At 34.6% G+C, this 22,833-nt stretch overlaps 1 protein-coding gene across 1 annotated transcript in view; it reads right to left on the minus strand.

Moving 5' to 3' along the window:
- LOC107192795 overlaps nucleotides 1–17,972 on the minus strand; it is a gene marked incomplete at its 3' end in the record, with an annotated part of 122,692 nt that extends 104,720 nt beyond the window's left edge. Inside the window, exons 1-2 of the mRNA XM_015582132.1 lie at nucleotides 17,757–17,972; nucleotides 2,677–2,823 (exon numbers count right to left, since the gene is read on the minus strand). Of these exons, the coding sequence (XP_015437618.1) occupies nucleotides 2,677–2,823; nucleotides 17,757–17,972 (363 nt within the window). The remainder of the gene's footprint in view (nucleotides 1–2,676; nucleotides 2,824–17,756) is intronic.
- Between the last annotated feature and the right edge of the window lie 4,861 nt (nucleotides 17,973–22,833).

Consider the following 22,833-nt stretch of genomic DNA (forward strand, 5'->3'; position numbering starts at 1 on the left):
ACACTTATTTTTGTAAAAACATCTCTAGATTTGAAAAGAATATAAAAGTAACATTGTTATTAACATAACCGATTTTGTTCCGCTACATTGTGTCAAATGCACAGATAAACGTAATTTAAAGCATTTCTTTATAAATCGAAATACATTTATGAATGAATATCTATGAATTTAATTACAGTGAGGCAAACAATATTTTTGAAATTTATACCTTTTCGGAAATTACAAATATACACGTTTTTGAGATATCTCCTGATAATATACTAGTGAAGAATATGTATTAAAATTTCTACGAACATTTTGTTTTCATCAATATTTTCGGCATGACCTCTTTTTCCATCTTCTGATCGTAATGTAATGCATTCTCACAAGTAGTTGAACGAGTACTCCACTTTGTTAATGCACATCACCTAATGGCGCAGGTAACGATATAAAGGTGTACTAATTAGCAGTTTCTGGGTTGCGTCCTAATTTTAGCGCGTCAGATATTTCCTAACATTCTTATCTTATTAAAAAAGTTGACGATATGCCTGGATGTTGTGTTACTATTACTTCATAATATCCATGAAAGTCTTTCATGATTAATAATGCTGAAAACACTTGCCGTGAAAGGATAGAAAGTAAAATACGATGACTTTTATAAACACAATTTGTATCACTCACATTTATATATATATATATATATTATTAATGTCTGATATAACATTTATTTTTCCATATATATATTATATTTCCATTGAATTATAAACTCTAAAAAAGCTAATGACTTCAAGTATTTAAAAATATCAAGTACAGAAAGAAATATTATTCAGAATTACAAATAATGACAGCAAACTACCACTAAATTTTTCTCTTTAAAATAAATAGATCACAGCGTTTTTTATCCTTTGTTGATATGCATAGTCTATCTAGCTTTTGCAAAGTTTACAATTCATTGTAAATATAAGATACTTTTCTTGATATCATGATGAAGAAATTTTAAACCGCCTGTAGTCATTCAAGTATAGAAAGAAATATTATTTAGAGTTATAGTTGGCAGCAACTACCACTAAATCTCTCCCTTTAAAATAAATAGATATAAGATACATTTAAAAAGAAATAATTATGCTAATGAGTTTCAGTTGTTCATGTAAAAAGTAACATGATATAAAATTCAAGATTTTTTGAACTATTTATATGTTTATATGTCGAAAGAAAACTTCTGAATGAATAATTGCATATTACGTCACAATTTTCAAATATTACACACGCTGTGTAAAAACAAGACAACTGTCGAATTAGTAGGTAGAATAAAGTGACAATGCAATTCTACAATTCACGTTTGACTTTCCAAAAGTGCATCCATCAAAAGCATAAATGGTCTTCAATCTAAAACAGATTTCGCTCGGGTTTACGGGGGCACATCAAGAACTTACGACACGTGGTACGATTTATTTGCATAGTGGATCTGAACGCCGAGTAATATCCTGCACGCGCCTGTCTTTTTCTGTGTGTCGGTGCAATTTGTCCTGGATGATGGCGGTGCACTATGCAATATCACGAAGGACAACTCACGACTCCCTTTTTCCCTCCTTTTTTCTTCTCCCATCCGATATGCGTTACCGCAGGTTGTGTCGATCAACGGTATAAAGCGGATATGGAAGAATTTTTTACTTTATCTACAACACGTGTTGCATGAAATATGCTCTGGCGATAGAAATCATGTTATTTAGCGGCTGGTAACAGCACGTTGAATTTTTAGATATTGCAAAAAGTATTGTAACAATATAACGTTAGTCATTCAGAAAACTATGGTACTTCAATCGAATTTACCTATTTCGGAAAGTAAACAATTATACTATTAACGCTCACAATATGTTATAAATTTATTTTATTTTCCTGTTAAGAATTAGGAAGAAGCATACTCGTATTATTTCCAATGTAATGATACTAATTATGTTACAAAGTACTCGCTGTCCGAATATATTATTCGAAGTAATTAGTAGATCACAACAGTAGGTTTATTTAACTTTGTTATATTAAAAAAGAGCACAAATCTTCGAATTTTTAATATTAAAAAAAGATTGGATCTTTGAAGAATAAATGGTTTATTAATTCTGCCCGTTTTCTTTTTAAATATTTAAGCTTCATAACCTGTAGTAATTGATTACAAACTTATTTCTGTAATTTTTACACATTTCATTCAGTAAAATGTTTATTGAGTTTTGCATAGGAATCGAAGAAAGGGTACAGCAAAATATTCCAAGGGCCAGCAAATATTCCAGAAAAAGGGGATGGGCAATACATATACACACATAGAATTACACCCCGCTCATTGAAGTGAAGGTACTATACTTGCAAATAAAATTAAAATTGTACTTCTAGATAAAAAATTTTATTTTTATTTTTTATAGTTATAATTTCTAACACTTATATAAGTATATTCTTGGACCTCAGTCAACCGGTCATTATATATCTTGTTTTATTTATCGATTAAACAAGAACCTACGAAATTATTAAAATTATTCTTTCAGCGATTTAAACAGTTTCAAATATTTAAATTACTTTTTAAATAATTTACGCAATGATAATTTTATATTATATTTTATTTATGCCCCGAGTGTACTTCTTTTACAGATGCGTAAGGTAATTGTACTTAAAAAACACGCGAAACGCTAGGAAACAGAAAAAGATACGTACCTGTTGTGCAGATTCGGTAATGAACGAATGACAATATTGTATGCTGAAGTGTGCTCTCGGTTCTCGTGCAAGGAAGCTGAATTGAGCGTGCTGAGGTTCACAGGTTGCGTACGAGATGCGCCTTAACGCGTGCGCCATTTGCACGCACTGAAAAATAAAAAAAGAACTTTATAGTTTATCAATAATGAATTTGCTGCAAATTAATATCACCATTAAGATGTAATAAAATATTTCACTGAACAATATAGATCAGTGAAAAACAGATTATGATGATAGTTCCCAGTGCATTGCCTTTACTAGATTTTTACTGCAGAAAAACAGGATTACTTTCATACACGTCGAACGTATTTTTACTACAAGTTACTGTTCAAATTTTTATTTTCTGTGAGAAGTACAAGTGAAGAACTATCAACTACTTACATTAAACTTGTAAAAAATCACATTACTTCGACTGCAAACATAATAATTTAGACTGTTGAAACATTCTGTATCAGGAAAGAATTTCAAAAGCACAATATTCTTCAGAAAAATGTTTCAGAGTTTTTTAACCGAAAGTATACTAACACTTAGCTAAACCTACCAAATGTTCTCCAATGCCTGTTATAGAGTTATCGCTACAGGTTTGATGTAAGATTTACTATAAACAACTTGCGCGCACATTGTCAGCAACATATGCAGCAAATTGGATCGCTCAGACTCTGTTCCGTTTCTGCCCCCAATTTGACACAGGTCATGTTGCAAGACTTTTGTCATTATTTGCTGGCACTTTGCTCGAAACTTGTACACCACTGGTTATTAGGGATATATAGTTACTTAACCCTTTAACACCCAGTGTTACACAGGTGCAACAATCATTTTAAAACGGCGTCAAATTCTTTCGCTGGTTAATATCTAACCTCTGTCAGCAAGGATCCGTAGTTTCACTGATATGAAATGAATTTCCACGTTTTCAGTTGAGAAATTCAAGTATTCCCTTCAAAAATAAATAAAAAAAGAAAAAAAAATGGAAAATATAGGTCTGTTTAATATCAATATCTTAGACTTTAAGGTAACAAGATGGAGCGTATATATCAGTCTCATAATTTTAAAATAATAATTGAAGGGTCTGGGCGTTAAAGAGTTAAATATACGTGTTTAATGTGTAAGTTTTTAAGTGAAACGATGGTTAGCGAAATTTAGATGAGGTGAAATTGTTTATGTTTGTTTGTATTGTGTTGTTTTGTTATGTATGTTTGAATATTTTAAAACTATTTAAAGTGGCTATCATCTTGGTCACGAAAGAATAGTAACAGCAAAAAGGACGTGAAAAGTTAAAATTGTAAATTATAACAATTGTGTTAGTTTGAATAAAATTACCAGAGATGCATGTGAAAAACTGTAGCAGTAAATAGTATCAAAATGAGTATGTAATTATATAAAACGGTATCCTCGCTACACCTACTTCATAATGAATACAAAATTCAATGAAATTACATTTTCAAGTTAAATTGTTCGATTAGATCGATAGTTATGCAGTATTTATTTTTTCTTTAATTGGGATTATAATTAGTTAAGTAATTCTGTTCTAAGACAATATTTTACTGTTCATATCGCATACTTAAGGGTCTGTACATACATATAACAACTGTTTTGTAACTTTACTACAACTGTAGTGTAATTGTTTTATTATTGATACATTTTTGAAAAGTTTCAATAAATAAATTGATGTCTTTTTTATTTTGTAATTTCTTTCTTTTGTAAGAGAAAAATCTACAGATTTTGATAAGAATGTCATTAAATGGTAAAAAATAGTCAACGATAATTTGTGAACAACGAAGTATGTATGTACGTATGTATGTATGTACTAGCGAAACTGCTATTAATAAGACTACAAATTTCGTAAATATAAACATTTACAGTAATTAAACATAATTACTCGTGATGCATATAGTATTCAAGCTAATTTTCAAGAGTCCCTATAATTCTATAGATTAGGATCATTCCTCTAATAAGCCGGATGAACCGTTTCATATACATACATATGCTATTTAAGTTGCTTGCAGCACCATCAATCGTTTGTTTTCCAGAAAATATTTATTGCAAGGAAACATCAAAGTATTCAACCGCGGAGTACTTAGAAGTAAATCATACAGATTTAAACATTAAATTTTGTTTAACAGATTAACGCGTAGTATTTTATCAACTCTAAAAGGTAATCACGTGTCGCTAATTTCATTTAACGGTCGTTGAATCCGCGAAGACGTTAAATCCAACAAGTTTTAACGGCGTTTTCCATGTCGATTCTCTCTGTTTATAAAACGTATGATAATTGCAAGCTTTCACTCTCCTTTTGAATACCAAATAAAAACGTCTACCGAATAATGATCCGTCACTCGGAAAGCAAGGAAGGTCAGAAGATCAAAGCAGCTTGTTACGTTTTAGTCTGGAGATTCCAGGAACATTTCTCAGGCATAAAATAGCGACGTCTCTCGCGACACCGTTCCCGCGTGTTATCTTGTGTTATATGTATATTGCGGGGCTCGTTGAATTTCTCTTTATGATTTTATGCGTTCTTACTAGTTTTCACCATTTGCTTGTTTCCCCCGTAGCTCCGACCTCCTCGTCGTGGGAAGTTCTAAAAGCTTGACGTACGTTTGAAGTAACACACATCACAACGTTCCTCAAACGCTAGTTTGTCTGGCGGTTGTTGATAATGATAATCAAAACAGTATGGAATTATTCATACGTCATATCCAGGAATAAAATACGTATCACAGCGGTAATCGTTGAAGTTTACGGAATGGTAGAATGTTTATTTGCTAAATCATACATAGAATCAAATTTCACACTAATTCGTATTAATTTTATCATAGCAATGATTTTGTCTCTTTTTTTTATAAACAATCTGAACAATTTTTACAGTGAAGAGAGAATTAAATAAAAGTCACGTTCAGTTTGTATAATTACAGCTTACATGTACAATATACATAATTTGTACACTATGTGTTCGTGTATTCGTTGTAGGTACCTATCCTAGATGAAAGTTATTTAATTTGGAATATCTATTAAGACAAAAACAACGTGATATTTTTACAGGATTTTGATAATTTTTTAAATGAAAATAAACTTACTTGATTTTTTAAAAACGATTATAACGTCCGAACCAAGAAACATTCCCGAAGTATGTTAGTTAAAGCATCATACTATTAAAATTTTGTAAATCTACTTATACTTTCCATTTATTTTATTAGTAGGAAACTTCCTATATATATATATATAATAAATGTACATATATGTAAATATTTGGTTTTCTAAGAAAACAGAAGAGTGCTAATAGAACATTTCCACTATCTACGTGATTAAAAAATTATTAAAACAAGTGGTTCGTACAAATCAGTTGATTATGATATTTGACATTTATCTCTTTATTTTTAAACGTCGGTATTAAAGTACTTGAGGGGATGTAATTGTTTGCCTTAAGTTTAGTAGAGAATCTATTTAGTAAAATGCTCTTTCATTGCAGTTTCATACTTGCTAAATTGCATGATTAAACAACCAATAAATTCCAGTATGACGCATAACGTCCACTGCATCAGTTCTGTTTCGAAAGCATTAAAGAAATAACATCCTCATTAAGTCGGATAACTCATAAATATCACTTAAATGTATTTGAGGTATTGCTACTTGTTATTCGTGCGTCTATTCTGATGTGTGTAGGATGAGATTTATGTGCGGAGAATTAAATCAAGATTCTGATGAAAATCCGGGTAATTACTTTTAATAATTTTCTTGGTCGCCTCTTCAAACTAATTCCTAAATTTGTTTGAAAATAACAAAATAACAGGTAGGAGAAATTTTTTAACATAATAATATAAGAATTTTTTACCAATCAATGACATATGAATATTTAGATAGTTTTATTCACTTCTCGTAGGCTTTTTATATCTTTCAAATCTAATTCCGTTTCAATTATCCATGCTATAAATGCTATAATATCGACACATGAGTTCAGATATTATACCTTAAAGCATTTAGTTTCATCGATCGTCGGTAGAGTCCGCTATTTAACATACGCCCCTTTAATATGTAACCGTCTTTTGATGATCGAAGTATATCCAATAAATAATATTTAGCAAGGTTAATTGAACCAATAACTAAAGCAATTACTACCTTTGCAAACATCTTTGCAATTTGAAATCCTTAAAAAAATACTTATTCTGTTATTGTGAAGGGATATACAGCACCGCCTCTAAATGTAGCGTTTACTGTATTTCTTAAATTTCTTTTTTACATTGTGAAAATTTTGTATTTCCCTGTACAGGTAGAAAAGGGTTAAGTATATGTATATTTCCATTGTGAATGTAATTGTTCGTGGGCAGTCGTATAATCTTGAACATAACAGTCATTGCAATACATGCCACCCAAATGCAATACAAGTGTAGAAATATGACCAGTTAGTTTTATACACCTCTTGGGAGAAGTTATTAAATTGCTGCATAATAAATGTCCTTTTTGAAGTGCAGACTGTGAACAGTTATGACTAATTGATTTTTAATCGAAGCAAGACACACCTGAATTTAAATAGTCTTGCCAACAAGTCATACGCTTCTTGACCTTACGTTTAAAGATTTTAAGGTGGATGTAACGAAGCACATTCATTATGTAAGAACATAATACAAATGTGTTTCGCTAAAAGTGCAGGTAGATTTATTAAACGTATACTTATGTATATTACGAGAATATCAGAGTCTATTTGTGATATAAGGACATATAAATCATTTCTGAATATATGTTAATACATAGTCTATAATCAGTGGATAATATTAAAATTAAGGTAAAAAACATGTCGTTTAATCTCTTAACGCGTACACACGAATTAACTCGTGCAAGTGGCATTGCGTTGCGCAGAAACCGTGCGTTAAGGGATTAACATAAGTAGCACATCAAATCAGGTTGCCTAATTCTTACCCAAATAGCACAAAAACGTCTCATGTGCGACCGGAGGACGTAGGTTCCGAACGTTCTGTATATTCAGACGATGTCCCGAAAAGGTCCATATGTCCCCGTTAGGTCCTCGTTAAGATCTTTAAATGTCCTAGGAAGGTCCTCTTTACAAAGTAGAACGTCCTGAGAACATCTTTTGTCAACATTCTCCAGGTCTCCAAGATGTTTCCGAATGTGTAAAAGTAACATTCTCTGTACGTTTTGAGAACGTTTAAAGAGTTTTTAAAAACGTTTCCCAAATGTTTAAAATTGCGGTTAGATTTCATTCTGTGCAAGGTGATAGAACTTAGGTTAGGATGGTGTTTGTTTAATTAATAAAAGATTAACTTTCCTGCGATTTCCGCACTTAGTAGAAATTAGATCAATTTAGTTCCCGTTAATAAGTAAGGTTAACTTTCCTATAAGAAACTATAATGAAAATAAATGTCTGGGGGTTATGATCTGTGTGTACATTGTGTTTATTTTATTTTCAAAGCAAAATACTGATTGTGTGTTGGTTAGAGACATTTAAAGAAAAAAACCACTTACTCAAAGCAAAGTACTGGTTCTGTGTTGGTTAGAGACAGTTAAAGAAAAAATTATTTTTTCAAATTTTTTGAGGTTTCCACACAAAACCACTAGTGTCATTACACTTCTGTATTGATTCTCTAAAGAATGTCACCTTGCTCATGGTGTTCCATCACCTCGCACGGAATTACCTTGAGTCAAAATTACTAAACAAAACCATCCGAAATTTAAATCCTACGAACATTCATAAAACTTAAGAAACGGACAGTTCTAGAACATCCGAAATTTAAGTCATCGAACATCCTAGGGATGTCCAAAGTGGACGTAGGACATTCGGACATAAACTGGACATGAAACGAACGTCCCTTGGATGTACGGTGCTATCTGGGATATAATGGTACGGTTGGAGCGAACTATGTGTATACCTACAGGAAATTATATCGTCCTATTAGTTTCGTCATTTATAATGGAGTCTGATACTCACAATAATGACTTTGTTTGATGTAAATTTAACATTTACTGAAAATATTACGGTATCAATTAATGCTTTTAAGGTAACAGAAATTAATTCGTAAATATTTCCTGTGGTAGAGTGTATAGGAATAGAGAAACTGAAAAAGAAAATTAAGTATATGTACTTAAGCGAAGTGGCGATTTTGCATAAAAGAATAACTTTTAAATGTGGAATGACATGTATGTGAGACTTCTGTCTTCGAGAAATCAAATTGAAATATTCATCAGGCACTCATTAGGTCTGTCTATGATTCATTATTTGCCTTTTATCAATCTTATGATCTTCTAACTATTGCTAGATATTAAATTACTGATAAATAGTTTACATAACACAAATATTAAAATGACTGGAAGCAGTCAACACACAAAAAAAGATTAGCATGAAAATATATTATTTTACACTTTTGACCTATTATTTCCAATACAATTACCATCGTTGAAGCTGTATCACTATTCCGAACTGGTAACATTCTGCATAGTGATAAACGTTTACAATAAAAGTCATTTAAAGCATTTCAAAATAAAATGTGTTCGTCTCTGAATTCTATTTAGAATTACTCTTTTTACACTAAAATTATATACAAGACTGTTTCATTCCGTGTTTTTATTTTGTTGCATAATATTCTAAACTCTATAAGTTCAAGATCTGCTAACCCTGTATAGAGATTGCGCTCCATACAGTTTATTCTAAGTTACCAATGGATACAAATTTTCTGTCGATCCTCAGCGACAAAAGATGGCCTTGAAATCTCTGTTCGAAAACGTAGCTTGATAATTAGGCAATTTATACGGAACGGTAGTGGGAAAGCATTGTTATAGCACTGCCTCGATTAACGCGAGGGCACGTCACGCCGAAGGAGAACGAATAAATCGCAATTATTGGCCACTTCGACCCTTTTCGAATCGGTTCGAGATGAAGTTTCGTTCATCGAATTCGTTCAGCAACATGGAACTTTTAATGGCTCACAGCAGTCCGCCGTTCGCAGAAAAATCCGGCGAAAAGTTCCGCCGCTCCTGCTGCGCGAAGCCTGCTTCCGAAGTTTCAAGCGATTTCGAGATATTGTTCGACTTCGTCGCGGATTACTGAATAGTCATAGAATCGTAATAACGAATCCTAGCGAAACCAGTTTCGAATATTATTAATACCTCTTTTCACAATTCCGAAATTCTTATTTCCATTTTTGGTTCATACAGACTTTCATTAGTATATTGCGGGTTTTTATGCAAAATGACATTTTATAAAGTAGGTACATAGTGACAGGAACAAAAATAGGAATTTCTTTCTTCTCTGAAGTATCCTATTGGGTTAAGAATAAACTAGAAAACTCGTTGCATCCGATGAAAGTTTTGTCTTTTATTGTATTTCACATAGCCCTACAGGCTGGAAATGCAAAAAATTCGCAGTCTACTCATTAGTGTAAGAATAAATAAAAAAATGTGGTATCAGAGTCGTTCGTACGAAGCAATTGTAGATGTGTTTTTGAGTATGATTAACTAATGTGTCTATGCATAAGAGCATAATATTCTCATTTTTCCATCAATCAAATTATTTTCCAATTATTTATCTGTACTATTCAAATTAATAGAATAAAAAACAGAAGGTAGGCTAGCTTGACTCTTTTCAATTATATTTTTCTGTCTTTTAATATTTCGAAACAATGTTACGTAGCATAGTTTAAGGGGTTATGCCTACCTATAAATTTAAAACAAAAATCGATTTTTGGGTCTCAATATTTTCTTAAAGTAGGTACATCATTTTAGAAATATTGTGTGAAAGTTTGAAGTTGATCCGACCAAAATTGACGGAGTTATACACGTTTAAAGTATACGGCCTTGGAAGTTTTGGAGCAGATATAAAGTGGTAGAATCCCTTTCTAGGGGTGCGTGAGTCATGAATACGGTGCCCCAATGCAATTTATAGTTGTGTTAATAAATACACAAAGCTATATGAAGCCGTAATTCTAAGAATAACGATAAGATATAAAAAATTTGCATTGATTCGGTTGTAAAGCTAACTTGAAACTTTAAACGTGTTTTTCTCAAAACCACATTTTCAAAATCGGTGTAAAAAATATCTCGAAAACCGCTGCACCGAACTGATTCAGCTTTGGTTTACTCATTCTATACATAAAAATCTTTGTATTTCATTGCGTAGTTTTTATTGGATAGATAAAAAATGAACGATTTTTTTGGCGAAAATCGATGCTTCGATTTTGAACAGCCGCCATTTTGTCGTAAATTAATTTTTCAGGATAATGAACGATCGGGCGCTAGATAATGTTATTACATTTTTATTATATATTTATCAACTAAATTTGCTCGGATTTTTTATTTCGGATAAACGAACTCGAAGTTACAGTGGTCACCGGAAAACGCCTAATATAAAAACGCCGGCCGGAGATCGCTGATATTTCCCCTATTTATTCATATTTTGCATTGAAGAAATTACTATAAGTACTTTAAAATCTACACTTTCGAATACAATGACGTATGTTTAGAAAAGTCTTCAAGTTTGTTAAAAATAAATTCCGAAACTACATACATGTCTTTTTTCGAGCTCGCAGATAGGCATAACCCCATAACCGATTTTGAGGCGTGTCTTAGAGACACTTTTTTGTGTGTAATCTCTTTTGCAGCTAATTTATATAATTCTGAAGCTAACCCATCATCTATCTTCCATTTACGAATAGTTTTGGTATTCCGGAAGGAACCTTGATCCCTTAATTGTTAAAACAGCGTACCTGGAAAACCAAAAGGCATACAAGAAAGTCGACAGCTAAGGTCGGGATACAAGTAAAGCAGGTCATACACGGTGATATTTACCACGAGGTCTGGCCTCGCGAGGTTGTCTCACATTAGGGGAGCTGGGTCTTCCGAATCATTCTTGTAATCTGTAGCGGAGTGGTAGGCCGTGGCGAATACATGGGCATGAGTGGGAACGCTAAGAAAGAGTCACAGGGTGAGGCGTTCAACGCGATATCATAATAATCAGATACTTTTAGTGTTTGGAATAATTTTATCCATACCATTATATATTAGTTTAAAAGAATGGTCCCTTACAATTAAAATGAAATAAAGATCAATTTCGCATCTTTAATGATTGCAGAGATAAATACTTTTTTGTAAAGCTAGTGTTCGCAAAAGTCGGTGATAATTGCAAAATTTGAGGGTCGGCATCTTTTAAACAATTTCAAAATCAACGAAAGTATAACTTAAACACCTCCTATTGTCACATGGACTACATTTCAATTTGAACAAAATCTCAAACAGCGTGTACAAATGTGATCAGCTTGCGTGGAATTATATACCCGTATATGAATTTGACTGAAAATGAACGTTCCCACTTTCTAGTGCAATGGATTAACTGCGGCTACTTCACTTCTGCTGCGGTAATTCCCGACAAACGAATGGTATCGGTTTCGGGTGTGACGGTGAAGACAGATGATATAAATATACAAAGCAGTCCCAACGAAATCCGTCGGAGATGGGAGGCCCAGAATTGGCCTTGAGGCCAGGTAACATCTCCCCTCGTGGACTTATGTGAACATAACGAACTCGTATCGGGGTAAAAATCCGTACAAAATTGAAATGAGTTCTGAAGGAAATCGCCTTCTTCAGAAAGATTTTCTTAATATTGTATAGAAATTTCCTATTTCTCTCGGATATAAAACGACCAAATCCTACATGGATCTGTATTTCTGCCAGTCAGCCAATGCTTTGAGACCGTTTTCTTTTTTTACATGGTTGTTTAGCCTCTTCAATACACATATCTACTGCTATACCTAACAATTGCAACCTTTTTTCACATATACAGAAATGTCTCGATAAGTGTGAGCCGATTTGCTCACGATAAGTGTGAAGTCGTCACCCGTACCACTGGGGAAAGGGGCCGTGGAACCAGTCAAGCGTATGATTTCTTGCCCGGCACGCCGCGGCGGCTTCCCTTTCACGAGCCGCCGGCTGAACGAGGGGAGATTAAGAAAAGATTACGTGCCTGGGTATCGATTGACACAATACTGATGCAACGATGAATTATGTTTTTGTTTTTGGTTCTTTGTTAACGAAACTTTTTCGAGCATATTCGTGAAATTTTTCTGATTAAAATGATACCAAACACGATATAATTTGGACCATATTTACTTATGATTTATCAGAAACGATAATGAACAAATATGAAGTGTTAACATTCTACATGAGTAAATATGATCCAAATCAGAAAAATCTCATCAATATACTAGTAAGCGTTGTCTCGCCAATACCCGGGAATGTAATCTTTTTTGGCTCGTGAATGAGAAGCCGTCTCGGCGCGCCGTGCAACAATGTATGCGCTCAAGGGACTCGGCGGACGAAGCGGGGGAATGTATGACGATTAGTCGAAGCGTTCAGTCGTCAGCGACTGCCCAGAGAGCTGTCGACGAATAAAATGTAGCTGGATCACCTCCATCCAGACGTCTTATTATTATGTTCCGAAACGGTACACACAATCGGACTGTGTGGTCGGTTATAATGTAACCCTTGGTCGGCGAGAGCGTCGCAGGCGGGCCACGCAATCGAATCGAGTGGAAAGAGATGCTTTCTCTGTCTGTTCTCTACGTCGTTTGTCCTTTTCTACGTCGGAAGGGTTCAAAGGCAAGTGGCCAAGGCTCGAGCTTCGAACAAAAAACTGACGAGGTGCTGACAACTGTCCCCGCGTGTTTTCATGAGTGTGACTCCGCGAAACCGAGGCATTTACACTTATCAAGACATTTCTGTAAATGATATTTCATTGCTTCGAAGCTATACGTACTACTGTAGGATATTCGGTTTCAAAAAACGGCACTTTCATGGACAATTCTAAATTAAACTGAAATAGTTCAGTGAAAATTAATGCTACGGTCTGTTTTTCGTAAGAAGAGCCTTGGGACTTGTCGCGATCGCGACACGTCTTCGGCGCTTGTGTGTCTCTCACTCTTCGCGTTTTGGCCAATGACGTTCAACCGTCGACGTGCGTCCTCGTCTACGGTCGTCTGTCTCCATCGCAGGTATTACATACAAACCTGTCGAGAAGGACCTACCAACAATTTCAAGTAGTGGGGACTGCGTTCGGCACGCGCCCGTCATTCATCCATTGTCTGGAAATGGCGGAGAATGTTGACGAGACGCTGAACATTTTCACACGTCAAGAGTTAAAATACATGAATAAGAAAAAGTTTATTTCTTTTAAAAGAATGTATTGTACCCAAGAATTGAGCAACGTATTAAAAGATGATTAAATTAATATGTAGGTTATTAACCGCTACATGTGGAACTCGCAGGGTAAAGAAGGAAGTTGGTTTACCGAGCGTCTGAGCGAGAGGCTCCCGTGCCGAGTGCCGGAAGATGGAAAGAGACACACAGTGGCATTGAGACCGTGGAACGTCGCACGAAATACGCAGCTCGCGTTGGGTCCCCACCAGGCCACGCGCCCAGGCAGGGCGACCCCCGAGGGCTTTTCTTTCGAAAAACAAACCATAGATACATGCACATTTTGCTGTCGCTCGCTCTCGTCGCACTCCACACATCACACCCTTTGTGACTCTTTCTCAGCCTTCTCACTTACGCACATCACCCGAAGGTCCCTTCAGGAACCTTCGCCTATGCATTCGGCACGGCTCTTACCATCCCGCTACAGATTGCATTGGAGGCGACCTCATCATGAGGCCAGGCCTCGAGGTAAACCTCACCATGTATGGCCTTCTTAACAGCTTGTCATTTTTGTCCCTACTAGCGCAGTCTCTTATAAACACGTTACTATATGCAAACCTAAATTGTTATCATGAAAAATGTTATATCTATCTGAAGATACATTAATTATTTAATATAACAAGACTTTCAGAGGATTTCACGGAACTGAAATAAGATACCCAATTGAAAGAGATAATGCAAACTTACTTTTGGTAAGATATTGTTTCAATAGGGTAGTCGTATTATATTAGGAAAATCGCTTGCTGCTGCATGTTAACGACAACTGAGGTGGAGAACAGGTGGAATTTGAATATAAAGATGGGAGGAGGGGACTGTTGATCGATTGGCATTTGTTTTATAACAGTTGTTACATTTGTCCCGTGTTACGTTTGTCCCTGGTCTCTCCTACGTATGTATTTTAAATTAGGAACAACTTCAAGTATATAAGATTATGGATATCGAATGGAATTGCGATGTTATGACTTTTCAGTTGCACCATTTTATTTTCAACGTGAGAAATTGTCAGAGTTATTTTCGATCATATTAATTTTGTGGTGTTATATCTTCTCCAAGCCGCTATAGAACCAGAAGTAGGCGGTTTTATTAAAAGTGATACTACCAAAATAATTTAAGTTCTTTGTAGAGAACAATGTAAAATATTACCGAATGTGATCTGTTAATTGAATAATCGTATTCGCTGAAACTAAAAGCATTAGATTACAAAAAACCATTAAAAAGTGTAATATGTTCGTATGTTCGTAAATACTTACATCAATAAAAATAATTATAATTCCCATACATGATTAAATGGCACATGTTGTAACTGTCATTTCAAGATTACTGTTAGCACTTATGTAAATTTCAAATTTTCCTAAAAACCCATGTAAGACGAGAAACTAAAACCTACAGAAAACGATAGACAGTAAATATCTAATGCCCGTTTTCAAAGCGGAAATCTCCGGACGTAGAAATTCCGTAACAATCCGCTTCGAGTCCTCGTGTATATTTTTCGACGGAATTCCACGGTATCAAGGCGTTGGTTATATGCCCTCAAGAATTTAATAAATCGAAACTAAATGCGTATTGAATTCTTAGAATGATGCCAGTTGGCGAAGGGAACGAAGATCCTTTTTGCCGCATTCTTTTACGGGGAAAGTTATAGTTACGCCATCGGGGCCCGCCACAAGGAAGGTGTATTCTCATCTGAACCTTACGGAAAACCGTGAGGTCACGTATGCTCTGCACAACCAGATCTACCTGTACATACATACGTGTACGTATACTGCAGTATGCACAATGTTTATAAGCCAGGCGCGCATCCGCATCACAACGAGATCCACGGCGACATAAAATATTTTCATATCGAAAGCTACACCCTGGGAAATATTTGTATTTCCACGATCATCCTCAGCGCACCGTAAATAACTCGTTCCAGCTGCGTTACTCGGAGGGGGCGAAAAACATTCGCATTTTCATCGATTTTCCACGCCCCACCCCCGCCCAGTTTTCACCTTTTGTCTCGTTGATGTGTCTGAAGCTCCAAAGTGGATAATCGAAGGTAATACGTCTGGCCACGAACACTATTTCGTGCTATCCCGTTGAATTTTTCACGTTTCATGATACGCTTGCTCTGAATGCGGAACTTCTACGCGACGGAGGCGCTGAATGATTTTCATGAATGGGAACTAATCTGGGTTACTCGCGTTTAACACGAACAGGGTAATGAAATTCTTAACGTAATGTATGCAAGGCAGTGACCACCGATACACGTCTATTGGGCTGGACTTTCAGTTTCGATAAAAAAAGTTTTAAGGTAATTGTGTCGAAAAATGATTAGTTTAAAAGTTAAGAAACGCTTAAGCTTGTGTCCAAATATTGTACAATGTTGCGAAACTGAAGTAAAATATTTTGTAAACTAATCATTTTTTTACCCAAGCAGCGTAACAGTTTTTTTTATAGAAAATTAAAAAATGCATCAAATGGTGCTTATAAATGTATAGTTATATTTAAAAAAAAATAGAGGTGACCTTGGAATATTTGAAGTGCCTTCACTTTCGGAGAAGACACATGCACCGTGTGATGCATCATTTGAAACCATTTAATTCTTCTTAATTAAATTTTTTCTATCTTCTACCGTTTTAACGTTATGGCATATCCCAGTTGCGTGGGATACATTGTATAATTTTCACAAAACATCACAATATCTTCATACTGACCAGATATCCTAATATGTATTTACCAACGGTAGTTTACGTATCGTCGCTCGAGTTCTTAACTGTTCTAACTCCATTTTCCAAACAAATTTAGTTAATCAATCTACGTGCGTTTCATTGGCCCAAAGAATACAAATTCACCATAGTATAAAAAAAATTCAATTTTGAGAACAACAAATATTCTTCTAAGTCTTAACTCCGAAACTTTGAAAGTTTTTTTTCTTAATGGTTGTATCTCTAAATACTAACAACAACTAAATATTTATATTGATAATAAGATAAAATTTTGTTGAATATTGTAGTAAATAGCTATTCAGTAGATGATATTGTAGTGTTTGATTATTTCACTATGTTCCTGCTTCTATGATATTGAACTTTGTAAACTTTAAACTCAGTTTTCTCAGTTTAGAAATTAACGGAGATACACTAAACGCCAAATAAGAGCATAACTGTTTCGCGCATCTCGAATGAGCATGAGAGGTCTCTCGAACCCTTGGTTCCCCCACTTTCTCGCTTTCTGTAACAGGGACGATAGAATTTGTCATTCACCGGGTGACATAATGAAGTATTTCTCAAGACATGAATACTTATGAATTGGCACGTTTGTACTTCACAGTCACTCGATGTATGATGCTACACGAGGCATACTGATGCTCAATTGTTTAAGACGTTGGTAACTAAGGTAACCGATAGGAATATGCGCAAACAAGACCGAAATTCGTCATTTCGCAGTTATGGTCTTATTTGGTTTTTAGTGTAGAACAATTAAAAACTGGAGCGACGATATGTATATAAAAAATGTTTTGTTCCTCAATCTTCGTCAGTAAGTGCACGTGTGCATCGATCTTATATGCATTCGTACATATGTATGTGTCTGTCCAAACGCGTATATCTGTATGTACCCCGTTTCACTTGTTCTTTAATAAGGAACATAGATGCCATTATTCCAAGCGATTAAAGTCCCCACCCCTCCGTTTCGGGACAACAGAACGAAATCCGGAAGAATCAATTCTGTTCTTCTACAAGTGGGCAATTCTCGTCTCTGTTGTTGTGCGGGGGAATAAAAGAAAACAGAAGGAAAGATGATAGATGCGAAGGAACAAATATGGACTCGGTTTCTGAGAATCTCTTGCGCGGGAGCCCCACGATCTGTGTATTCACTTCAAGTGGTGACTGTACGTGCGGAAGATATAAACGATGCCACAGAGCAGGGACCATCAATAACTTCTCCTTCCTCTGTTCCTGGCCTTTTCCGTTTGTACAGGAAGTATCGTCTATGTAGGTAAGCTGTTGTCCTTCGTCCTTATATCTTTGGAGGTCGACTTTCACCGTACGATTTTTCAGTTTTCGTTTTGCGTTCTTATCGTCATCGCCCATTCATGGACGTGCATAGAATTTTGATGAACTACTGTTGAAATTCATTAATGGTCTAGATTTACCGAAGCTGAATTTAAGTTAATTTATTGCTGGATGCTTCAACATGTAATGTATATATGTAGGGCATTATGCATATATATTAATGTATCAGGATTGTCATGAGAATAATATTTGCTAATTTATTGGGAGCACAAATTAGTTCGGTCCGTCTTCAAAAGATAGCTCTGGCTGTTATGACTGTTTCATAGTGACAACTGATTTCAATTGTTTCTGAGATATCTGCCAATAACATTCAGTTTATATTGCTTTGAGTTTCATTTAATACCACTGTTTTTTACTTTGTTGAATATGTCAAATTTTGTGTTAACTAAGCAGCATTTCCGGGAGGTTTTAGGTTTCTGCTTTAATTGGAAGAAAAGTGCAGCTGAAGCACATCGAATGCTTGTTGAAGTCTATGGTGACAATGCTCCAACTGATAAATCATGTAGGGAATGGTTTCGACGCTTTAAGAATGGTGATTTTAGCGTTGAAGACAAGCCCCGCGCTCTGGACAGCCAAAAAAATTCGAAGACAAACAATTGGAGGCATTACTCGATGAAGATCCGAGTCAAACTCAAGAGGAGCTTGCAGAATCATTGGGAGTTACCCAACAAGCAGTTTCCGTACGATTGAAATCCATGGGAATGATTCACAAGCAAGGCAATTGGGTGCCGTATGAACTGAAACAGAGAGACATTGAAAGGCGATTTTTCACTTGCGAGCAGCTGATTCAAAGGCAACAAAGAAAGGGTTTTTTACATCGGATTGTGACTGGGGATGAGAAATGGATATTCTACGATAACCCCAAGAAGAAAAAATACTACGCTATGCCAGGTCAATCATTGCCATCGACCTCAACATCAACACCAAAACCGAATATTCATGGTTCGAAGGTCCTGCTGTGTATCTGGTGGGATCAAAAGGGTGTTGTATACTATGAGTTGCTACCACCTGGCGATTCCATTACGGGCCATCGGTATAGGCTGCAATTGATTCGTTTGAGCCGTGCATTACGACAAAAACGACCGGAATACGATCAGAGACATGACAAAGTCATTCTTCTGCATGATAACGCTCGGCCTCGTGTCGCAAAAGTTGTGAAAAATTATTTGGAAACGCTCAAGTGGGATATTTTACCGCACCCGCCGTACTCGCCGGACATTGCTCCTTCTGATTACTGGTTGTTCCGACGGATGCAGCACGATTTGGCAGGTCACAGATTCACTTCTTTCGCAGAAATCGAAAATTGGCTTGTAACTTGGATCGCCTCAAAAGACGAGATATTTTTTCGAGATGGAATTCGAAAATTGCCTGAGAGGTGGGAAAAAGTAGTAAACAGCGATGGACAATACTTTGATTAATCTGTTAATTCATTTTGTTCTCGAAATAAATGCAAAAACAATTTGTAATTAATTAGTTGTAAGTAAATAAATGATTTTACTAAATCAAGGTTTGACGATCTCGTGGTAGATTATTATCCTTACCATATTATGAAGCTATCCGATTGTAGGTGACAATTTTTTCAATATTATCGATAGTAAGGGAAACACGGAGCCAGGCAGAAGGTAGTTGAAAAAGCGATGAATTGGTCGCAGAATCATTGTTAAATGCTCTTTATAACCGCGTTGCTAGTCCTGAGTAGTTCCTCTATAAATCCTCGGTAAGTAAATCCTGGGACACTGTCTTCAGTCAGAATTCACTACATTCTTAAAAATTGTGACACCAACTGGCACAATGGTAGGAAGATATTCAAGAATTTAATGATCTGCATAATTATACATAGAAGGTGCGAATGTAATGATAAGAATGTTTTCTTCTTAAAGAACTGATAGCGAAGGAACAAAACAGGGAGCTGCCCGTTAGTGTCTTCAAAAGGAGGTGTCGATGCAGCAAACTCGCGTAAAGGGAGCAATGGGATTCCTTTGGGATTGCTGGATCCCCCGGAATTCCGTAGTGCCTCGCTGCGGTCCATTTCAGCCGTGGAACTTTTTAACGAGCTCTAAGAAAAAGGTCCTTTCATTCTGCGTGCTTCTTGATCGGCCTTGCCGACAGAAATGCGAACTAAAACGTGCTTTATACTTCGTTGTAACTGTGATACAACAAATATAAAACTATGTTACTCTCAATAACTGAAGTTGCAATGATTTTGTTGAATAAAACGTTTATTTTCATACGATCCGAATTTAGTACACCCATCTACACTGTACTTTTTTTGCACGATTCCGCTTTTGTATGGTTTTCAAAGTAACGAATTGTCAAAAATAAAAACTGTTAAAAATAAACATTTATGCTGCACACATATTTGTACAGTCATTTTTTAGTACCGTTCGTTTGTTAACAATGGCATTAAACCTAAAAAAGGGAATTCCCCCCTATTTTAAACACAAAAGTCGTTCATATTAATTAGCGCAGTAAATCTTTAGTAGCAGAAATGTGCATATCGTTGTACTTTTTGAATTATATATAGCTCTATACATATATTTGTTATTTCATGAATAAACTGATACTTTTAGATTTTGATTTATATTTTACTTTTCTTTTAGGTTGAAATAAATGAATTTAATTAAATAATTGACTAAATTATTGTGCATTTTGTTCTTTTTCTATTTACACGGTTTATCATACAAAAAACCATAATTCCGATTTACATGGTATTCTGAGGAACTGATCTTCCGTGTAAATTAAGATATAGGTAAAATTTACTTCTTCTGTCAATTTGTATATTGTGGTTTTTTATATTTAAATGATTTATTTTAATTTTAGTAATTGTTACACATTATATACGCATGTATGCTTCGAAATTTAATATTTAAGCGTTTCAAATGAGTATCTGTAACTGTTGATAAATACTGTTACGGTCGGTAGGTGTTTTTAACAAACTTTGTAGTAAATTTAGGAAAGTACACATTTATGGAACGTGTAATGTCAACTCTTGTGTTTCTAGGTAGAAGAGATTGATACATGTACCAAATTTTAGATACTTTTATCGAAAACATTTTATACTATTGTACACAATATTGGATAAAAATATTTAATCAATTAAAATATTGTCTCTTTATGGGAGAAAAATTTCTAGTACAGAAAAATCTTTTACATTCTGTTTCTGTCCGCGCTGAGTATAACTATTGATTGTGAGTATAAGTATTTAACAATCACACACCAGGTGGTCCATTTGTACACGTATGCAATTATTATTAATGAATCTGGGAATAAATAAATATGGTGGTGCATTTGAATAAGAACAATTAAATATCTCCGTTGTTTGTGCACATAATTTTATATTAATTTTGTATACATATGTTAAATATTCAGTAGTCACTGAAACGCAATATACCTACTAAAATAAATACGATATGATTTTTAGATTAAGGTATAAATATGTAAATTGGTTTGCTTCTAATAATGTCAGGAAATATTAATTCTCTTCGGATTAAAGAAGTTTGTAGATTAAATGGTCGAACTGTAAACATGAGATCAAAATATATTATTCCATTAAACAGATCATTAACAACTATGAAATTTTGAAAACAAATAGTCACGAGAGAATTTTTATTTTCACTATTTTCTTTATCCTTTCAAGCATTTCAACTTTGTTCTAAAAATTTTTCTGTAATCATAAGCAGTGGAATTATTTACATGTTTCTGTGTAAATTTCCCACCCTGTATGTGCCGAGCGATCACATTATCTGAAACGTGTAATTAGCAAGCTTCACTGTTCCTAAAATCCACTCTTCGACAAATCTCAATATAATTGGAGCACTACCACTAAATTATGTGATTTGATTTCGATTTCATATTCGTGTGATGATTGCGATTTCAGATTATGTACGCTGTGGAATAAATGCAAGGGTTGGTGTAAGATTAAAGTGTATATTTAAAAACTAAAAGGGAACATAATAATAATAATTCTAATAATTTATAACTATATCTGTACGAACTGCTAAGAGAAAATGAACAAACTTTCAGTACTTTAGAACAGATCATTTCGTGCCACAAATATTAGAAGTCCATTTCACACCAAATTGATCATTTGTTATATTCCATGCTACAAATTCTTATAGAATTAAAATATCATATAGTACATGTGAAATTGATGGAGTGGATAAATCATTTAAAAAATATAAGATGTTAAATAAGTCGATTTTTTCAGTTCTGCCAAGCAGATGTGCACACGTATATGTGTATACACTATGATTTTATTTTATTTGCTATAATGTCATAATACCGTAAATAAATTACAAATTATATACACATGTTTTATATAAATTTCGTGGTTCTAAAGATTTAATTTGAATTGCATTCGTACGTAATATATACACTGCGTGGTATAACTATAAAACCACCCGAAAATTTTCAATCCTCATTATATTGTGGTTAAAATAAAAACGGACCACTTTTATTTAGGGGAATATAATCTATCCTTTTCGAAGAAATATGATTCCTCCACACGATTTCAGACACGACATACCTGGTTCGTTTTTATTTCATTCACAACACATAAGAATTGAAATTTGTAGGGTGATTTTATAGTTATGCCACGCACTGTAGAATACAGTTCTTCATTTGAATTTATTTTACCTTTTCGTTGTTCGGACAAGTTGAATTGTATGTATAAAAGTGACGACAAAAGGTAGGTATATTACAGTTCTCAGTTAATTAATTTCTATATAAAGGAAACTTCGTAAAAGGGAGCGATGAAGTTTGATCTCCAATATTGTTCGAAGGACGCAATATGTATTCAAATAACCATTATGGTAGTACCACGATCATGAATCGCGTATACACTAACACGCTCAACTGGTGAGGAAACCGCATTCAGTTT

The sequence above is a fragment of the Dufourea novaeangliae genome, unplaced genomic scaffold (genome assembly GCF_001272555.1).
Source record: "Dufourea novaeangliae isolate 0120121106 unplaced genomic scaffold, ASM127255v1 scaffold391, whole genome shotgun sequence".
NCBI lineage: Eukaryota > Metazoa > Arthropoda > Insecta > Hymenoptera > Halictidae > Dufourea > Dufourea novaeangliae.